Source organism: Musca domestica, unplaced genomic scaffold (genome assembly GCF_030504385.1).
Source record: "Musca domestica strain aabys unplaced genomic scaffold, Musca_domestica.polishedcontigs.V.1.1 44, whole genome shotgun sequence".
NCBI classification, from domain to species: domain Eukaryota; kingdom Metazoa; phylum Arthropoda; class Insecta; order Diptera; family Muscidae; genus Musca; species Musca domestica.
This window is the reverse complement of record NW_026712334.1, coordinates 6,148,685-6,156,774: the sequence shown is the minus strand read 5'-3', so window position 1 is coordinate 6,156,774 and position 8,090 is coordinate 6,148,685. Positions and strand designations below refer to the sequence as shown.

Here is an 8,090-nt window from a genome sequence, read left to right as displayed (position 1 = left end):
GTCAGTACTAGCGATCAAGACAATCTTCTTCTGATGCCATACATATAACGAGGTCATATTTAAATGATACATCATATTTAGATGATCTAAAAAGTTATTTTATTTCTAAACAACTTCAAGAGGTTTTTCTAATAGAAAACCAGGAGGATGTTGTTCACACTGTATATGAAAGAGCCGGAAGAAATTAATCTATAGAAGACGTGAAGCAACCTAGAAGACCTCCAAAGTTTCTTATACTGAAAAAAATAAGATAATTTCCATTGGAGAAAAAAATATCCCCTACCCACAAATCACCTAAAGGAATTATTTTAATTATCAAAAATTTTTATTAATTGTATCAAACAATTCGCAGTTATATTTATACAAATGCTATACGATTTTGTCTTTTATTTTTTATTTACTACAACACTTCATTTTTTTGTTTTATCTTTAATGACATAGAAACTTCGTGTTCATAAATATCATAGTTTGTACATTGAGAAAGTTTACAATTTGTATACAAGTACATATGAACTAAACAATAGGTTTTTATAGTAATTCATGTAAATTCGTAAAATAATTAAAATAATAATTGAAAATATAATTTTGATCAAATTTTAAGTATTAATCATACGTAAATAATTGTCTCAAATTGATTTTTTCACATAAATTCATTGTTAAAACATAGCTTATAGCTAAATATACATTTAATTCTTTTTAAATAAACTCCAATTGAAAAAAATGGAATGTAAAAAAATCATATAAATTAGTCAGCCTTTTTTGTTGTGTTTGTTTTTGTTGCGCCGATTCTTCCGGCACACATAAATATTTTCACCAATTGTGAATGTTTGGGAAGCCAAAAATATTCCCTCATTTGGCATTATTTTGGTTGCAATGAATTTTTGTTTTTGTGATTTAACACGTGCTTCAGATGCTTTGAAAGATTTTACAGTAATTTGAGAATCACGATTCGCATCACAATTCGAAATCTTCTGTACGGCAGATGACTGATCATCATTGAATTTATCTGTTTCTTTTCGGATGTCATTATTGTCGTTAAAATGCAATGATTCAACTGGCATAACAGCTGGTCTCAAGTTCCAGCTCATTTCTATATCGACTTCTGGAAATGACGGATCGCCTGTTAACAATTCCAAGTTGATGACCATATCATTCAGATCTAATGGAGTTTTTTGAGATAACATTTCAATTCCCCCATAATAGACTGAGTTGGCCTTAACGCCAACCGATTTATCTAAGAAGAGCAGAGTTTGCATCCAATTTGTGCCAGCCGACCAGGGATCCTAATGAAAAAGAACTCAATTTAGTTTTACATTAAAAACGGATTACTTATCAACTATTCCTACCGTACTAAAACCAAGCGGTGTATGAGATTTTGTAAAGTATACATGAAAATACAATGCGAAACCATCCAATTGACCAGCTCTTTGCATGGGAAGCATGTATTTACTGCGAAATTTCAAATCATCCTTGGTGGCTGAATACAAATCTATTGCCTTTATAGGACATTGTTTACTGAGAATTTGCTCCACTTTTATAAGCTTGTAACGTGGCTCCTTCAGAGCAACATTTCGCAAACATTTCATATTAAATCCATAGACACCATTCCACCATTCAATGTTTTCATTTTTATGTTTTTGATCTTCCACAGCAACCATAAAAAGTTTTGCCTGATCGGGAAATATTAAACCATTGGCTTTTAGCCACTTATCACGGGCATAAATGACAGCATCACAGGTCGACTGAAATAGCAAGGCATAGCCCATCCAATCACATAAAATTATATCGACTTCTTTCTCCGGCAAATCAATGTCTTCAATGTTACCCTTAAATACTTCTATGACATTTCCATAACCATTTGCGGCTACAATTTGTCTTGCATAGCATATCACATTTGAACGATCGATGGCGTACACCTTACTGGCGCCTGCTTTGGCGGCAAATAATGAGAATATGCCCACTCCACAATTTAGGTGGAGAACAGACTTATTCTTGAACAAGTGTTTATTATACAAAATGGCCTCCTTAAATTTTTGCACTCTAACTGTATCCTTAAGTTGTTGATGTATCATTTCGATGTGGGCCGCCACATCAAATTGAAAATCCTTGGATGTCATCATATCGACTGGACTTGTGTTAATTGTTGTAATTGTAGTCGAAACAGTATCATGGCCTGAATCATTGGCATCGGTCTCATCTATTTCCTTTGCTTTATATTTCTCCATTTTTTTATTTTTCTTCTTACATTGAGCTATTTTACCTTTTTTGTGTTTCGACGCGTTTGGAGGTGAACTCATTGCGATAGCTTAGCTTTTCAAGCAACTTGTGGAAGCCTTTAGCATGTTCAATCAAGTCCATTCATCAGGAAGGATAATCTTAAAAACGTTCCAAAATGAAGATTCAATCAAATATTCACAAAATGGAAACATGAGTTCAAGATCCAGTTTCCATGGCTCTATGGTATGATCCATGGTATTAGTTGGCAATTCACTGAAGGAAGAAAGCAGTATTATACTATTGTGAATGACGCTTAATAAATGAATACAATGTATTGTGATTGATGAAGACAAACTAATAATACCATAATAATTTTGTGAAATAAACCTTTGGAAAATATCAAATACACAGTTTGTTGGAAAATAATTTTTAAATGAAACATTTGGAAGAATTTGCTAATTGTCCAAACATATTCCATGCTGCAAAGTAATGTAAGCGTTTTGTACATAATTTTAAATGTTATATTGGAATTATTTATTAAATTAAAGGTTCAAAAGATGATACGATATTGACAGATTAAGAACATCCATAAGAAAATATTAAATTCTTGTAATTATATTAATTTTGCTGTTTGCTAAGCCTGGACATGTTCCTAGAAAATTTATAAATAATATTGAGATCTCCATTAGAAAAAATGTAAAATTTTTCATTTATCACCAGCATATTTGAAGTTCAATCGTCCCCGCCTCCTGCTTGCTTATATAAAAGCTTATCGGTCCAACCAATAATGAATATCCATTAAATGACCCATGACTTAAGTGCTTTTAGGATATTTTGACAAACTACGATCATTGTCCCTGCTACACAACTCTAACTTCTCTTAATGAATGCTGCTGTCTTCTTCATCAAAACAATTTGAAAAATCTAATTTTTTTCTATTGGCCATGATATAGAATCTATTGATGTCTATAAAATTTTCTTAGTCCCCCTCACTTGCTTAAAAAAATGAAATTGATAGCTTTGAAAGAACATACCGTTTAAATTTATTTTTATTTCAAAATTTATTTCATAGCGTAAACTTAGAATTTTTACATTTAAAAGTTGTTCATCAAAAAATGCATTCAAGTGTAGTAGTGGTAGTAAAAAATATGCAAAATAGTTATTTTTTATGAAAATAAAATCTTTGTTCCATTATTTCATTGTTGTAGTGTTGATAATACATCAAAGCAATATAAAGCATCAGTTATCATAAAATCCGTAGAAAATAGCACATCATATGTATATAAATATATACTTATAGTACATGAGTAAAAAATAAAAACAAATGTAAAATGAGTTGGTATGTTAAACATAAATAAATCAAAGTGAGAATATGAACATTGTTGTAGTTTGTTTGTTTGTTGTACCATCAGTTTGCCGTTTAGTAGTTTTTGTGTAGTTTGATTTTTGTATTCATTATTATTTACTACTAGTTCTCAGTGAGCCGCTTAGTTTGTAAATTATAAACATCATCATTATCAATATTAGCTTTTCGCCATACATAGTAATGTACTATAAGTGTTTGTTGTAAATTTATGTTTTTTTTTTTGTAATACTACACTAAATTTATGTACCTATATACACTTGTATGTATTTTAGATACTATCTGAGCTATTATCACTTTCGCTAGTCGAAAATTCAATGGGTGGTGTTGTTGCTGTAGTTGTAGTTGTTGGCGATGAAGAACGTCCTCGGCAATAAAGAATATTTTTGCTTTGGCATTTTTTATACTCAGGTACTTGTTGTTGCTGCTGCTGCTCTAGAAATTCATTATTTTCGCTTTGTTCTTTTATTACACTAAAATAATCATAAAATTCTAATAAATTTCGTAGGATAAATGTGGGTTTGTTGTGTTCCAGCCCACTTTCATCAGTGCGCAGTAACTTTTCAATTTCATCTAATGTTAGGGGTAACCAAAATGTAGCACCTAGACCAGCTAAGTTTCCTCCCTTTATATCACTTTCCAGCTTATCCCCAACCATACAACATTGTTTCGGTTGAACATTTAAATATTTACATGTGGCGTAAAATATATTTGGATTTGGTTTCTCCCATGGCAAATCACCCGAAACTAAGAGACAATCAAAATATTGTTGTACCTCCAACTGGCGTACTTTTTCCCATTGGGCATTGGATGGACCATTTGTAATTAGTGCCAGTAGATAGTGTTTACGTAAATTCTGCAATAGCTGTACGTATTCTTTGGGTATGGCAAGATGACGGTGACGTAAGTCTAACCATATGGGATATATGGTGGAGGCTAATTGTTTATATTTTGGTGGCAATGCCTCATGCCACAAATGTGTACGCCAAATATCCAGTGATGTTTCAGAATTATCGGGGCAACGACGAAATGATTTCAGGAAATTCTGTGTACTATAGTTAGCCTCTTCTTTTGTGAAACCATACTGACGTTGAAGTATATCAGAGACCTGAAAAAGATTGAAAAAGTAAAAACGATTTTAGTAAGGAAAATCAATTATAGTTTTATTTAATAGATAATTAAATAGACGCATATTTACAGCAGGAAAGTAAAGGAAGCTTGATATCTTCCGACCACGCATGCAAAATATCAAATTATACCTTTCCATTTGATATAAAATATTTGGGGATCACTTTTGCTAGGATGTCTTTTACCTATTGAGATTTCAAAACATCTAATTGCAACCATTTCTGTCGCAAGATCTGACCAGATCCTTAAAAGCGCATAAAATCAGTCAACATCGCTATACAGGGATAACGGCAAAAGCGTCATGATAAAAATGATTACATTTGGTAAAAATTTGGAACAATTCTAAGATTGTCGCAAAAACTATTTTTTTTTTTTTTGCTTCACTTATGTACGACAAATGAACCCAATTATTCGTTCCTACTGGGTCATCGGCATTCTCATTAGTTCGTTCAGAAACAGAACAACATAGCAATTAGACAAAATTGCACTCTTACGCATTTACAATTGCATTGTGTTAATTTTGTATTAAAAGACGTGATCATATTTAATAGTTGTCCAGAAACAAAGCACAACAGTCGTTTTTCAAGTTCATTGTTATCAACAGAGCACTATCGCACATCGACGTTTTCAATTTTTTTCCAAACCAAAAAATGCATCATCAACATTTATCAACAGTCTAAATTGCGTGGAAAGTCATAAAGTCAACGGTTAGCGAACTGTTCCAATAATAAAAATAGATTGCTTGCAAAAGGTTTATTCATCGATTATGGCATTTGCACATGTAAACCCCTTCCGCCTGGTAAACACATAAAACTCACAATTAAACATTTTATTTTCAACCCACCACAAACCATAAAGTGGCGAGCAAGCAGCTTAATTTTGTTTGTATCTTCTGCACCCGCAGCGGAATTTTCCATAATTATGATAATTTCAAGAAGAACTTACTTCACGACAAGCTTTGCTATCGCCCGATCTTGTTGGTATTAAAGTATTGTCCAAATCAAAGAAAATTGCTTTTATTTCTGATAATTCATCATAATGAATGTTGTTGCTGCTGGCATTATTTGGTAGCGTTGTTGAGGTTGCCATGAGTTGTTGCCAAGGGAAATTAAACTTTTTTTATACACTTGTCAAAACAATTTATTCGCACACTTTTAATATTTACACTTTCTATTTTTTCCCTGTGTTATATAAAAATAATATTTTCCTAGTTCACTAAATTAATAATTCACTAAAAATATGTGTGTGAAATGGAGCAGTGAAAAAATGAGAATGAAAAAGAAATTATGGAAAAAATACTATCAACTAGACAAAGAGAAAAACACATGGAGAGAATGGGCGAGAGAAAGTATGTCGAATCCACAATGAAAAGCGCTCCTCAAGGCACATGCTCTGTTATCGAATCAGCTGTTCAACTTATCGATGCCGAATCTACAATAACTTAGTATTTTTAAAAGCTCGTTTATAGAATAAAAAATAAAAAGTAAATTTAATATTTTTTTAATTAATTAAATTTAATAAAACCATTTCTAATCATTGCTCTCCAGAACATGCAAGAATCTACTAGTTTAGAAATTTTTTGCGATATCATAAAGAAAAAATCAATTATCGTAGTAAAATCTATGCATACTGGCATGGCACAATTACAGAAGGTAGAACAAGGCTAACCCCCAAACACATCTTTTTCCTTTTGGTGCCCTCATTATGTCAAAACACATACACATTTGGTGTATGTGTGTATTGTTTTGAATAAAAAATACAATAATTTATTTCAAATTTGGCTGCAAAATAAATGCAAATTTTCGACGTAAATGGGTAACAAATTGTACAATTTTGTGATAAAAATGTATTGTCCTACTTTTTTAGATTCCTTCTCGTGGAATTATCCCTAAATTCCATTCTTGTTTCGCGGGGTTTCCCCAATATAAGAATAAATAATAAACAAAGAAAAATAAATAATAAACAAAGCTCTGTACATATTGCATATTAAAGGTCTAGTTGACACTATAAGACTCCACACAGAGTTGAAGTTTTCTAGTTTCTTTGAAGTGCATACTGGCAGGTTCTGGCATGGGACAATGAAGACATGGTAAAGCATATAAATCATCTGAATACAAAATTTTCTTTTAATATTTTTGTAATGTCAATATATGTATACGGTTTTTTTATGTGTATATTTTTGCTCTGTTCTAGAATAAGTTGAACAATTTCAACCTATAACACTAATGTGAATTTTTGTAATTGGAAAATATAACAATTGGGTGAATGTTGATAATTATCAATTTTTGAACAGTATCCATATAAAGAGATTGATTCGAGCACGATCAAAAAAAAATAATTATAATATCGCATAAGCCGAATATCGTTTATATACACGCTAGAACATGGCATTATGTCATTAGATACGTCTGTATTAAAGATTCGCTTTTAGTAAAAATATCGATAACACTATCTAATGCAAACCGATACTTTCACAAGTGTTGTTTCACAAGAAAATGACAACAAAAAAGGAACGCACATTAAAATGTAAGCAAAAACAAAACAATTAAAAAGAAAAATAAAATAATTTTTTTTTATTCAAGATTCCATGGTAAAGGAGGAAGAGCAGGATGATGGAGGCTTGTTATCGTTAGAAAAATTAGACAGAGCATCGCCAGATTTGTGGCCAGAAAAAAGTAAGTTGGTGGTCATACAATAGAATAAATAACATAAATAAGGCTTAATTGGATATATTGGTCCTTGTGGGGAATATTATCGCTTAACAGAGCTTTGTTCAATATGTAGAATAATTATGCAGTGGCATTTACTGTCAAAAAGAACCGTTGATTAAAAAATTAATTTTCATTAAACTTTCAAGTTCCAGGAATAACCGACTTTATTGCTATGAGTGATACACCAATACGTACACCTGCACCTGAATGGTCCCGTGGTCTGTCGCAAGAGGATACTTCGGCGATGTTGCGTGAGTAGTTTTGTTTTCTTATAAAACATTTTAAATTTCATTTGATTGCCATTTTAGAACTCAGCACATTGTCTCCCAATGCTTTGATAATGGAAATTAAGAAAATCTACGATGAAGCCTATCAACTGGGTGTTAGTGAAGCTAAGGAAATGACTCGTGGAAAGTATTTAGGAATTTTCAATAATGCAAAAAAGAAAAATTAAGATGAGTACAAAAGCAATAACTAAACTTTTTATAAGTTAGTTTTTAGGATTTTTTTAAATTAAAAATAAATAAATGCTGTTAAAAGCTAACTAACTTTAAAAGTTTTGCCATTTCATTCGTTGATAAGCGGCAACGCTTTGAACAACAGTTTTCAATTTTTATTTAAAGATGGCAGAAAGATGCAGGCAAAAGCAAGTTGCCTAGACCTAGTACGAT

At 31.6% G+C, this 8,090-nt stretch overlaps 3 protein-coding genes across 3 annotated transcripts; 1 reads left to right on the top strand and 2 right to left on the bottom strand.

Annotated features, from left to right (window-relative positions):
- Positions 1-303: 303 nt before the first annotated feature.
- LOC101899455 (protein arginine N-methyltransferase 1-B) lies at positions 304-2,432 on the bottom strand. Its single transcript, XM_005176805.4, has 2 exons — positions 1,347-2,432; positions 304-1,283 (listed from the first exon to the last, which is right to left on the bottom strand). Exons 1-2 carry the CDS (start codon positions 2,295-2,297, stop codon positions 750-752), a joined length of 1,485 nt encoding a protein of 494 aa, XP_005176862.3. The 5' UTR covers positions 2,298-2,432; the 3' UTR covers positions 304-749.
- Positions 2,433-2,757: 325 nt separating this feature from the next.
- LOC101898061 (N-acylneuraminate-9-phosphatase) lies at positions 2,758-6,120 on the bottom strand. Its single transcript, XM_005176797.4, has 2 exons — positions 5,654-6,120; positions 2,758-4,688 (listed from the first exon to the last, which is right to left on the bottom strand). The coding sequence occupies exons 1-2, from the start codon at positions 5,795-5,797 to the stop codon at positions 3,852-3,854; spliced, it is 981 nt and encodes a 326-aa protein (XP_005176854.2). The 5' UTR covers positions 5,798-6,120; the 3' UTR covers positions 2,758-3,851.
- A 959-nt stretch (positions 6,121-7,079) lies between these two features.
- LOC101899276 (protein lin-52 homolog) lies at positions 7,080-7,975 on the top strand. The gene is made up of 4 exons (XM_005176804.4): positions 7,080-7,234; positions 7,291-7,383; positions 7,566-7,670; positions 7,728-7,975. Exons 1-4 carry the CDS (start codon positions 7,204-7,206, stop codon positions 7,871-7,873), a joined length of 375 nt encoding a protein of 124 aa, XP_005176861.1. The 5' UTR covers positions 7,080-7,203; the 3' UTR covers positions 7,874-7,975.
- The last annotated feature ends 115 nt before the right edge of the window (positions 7,976-8,090 follow it).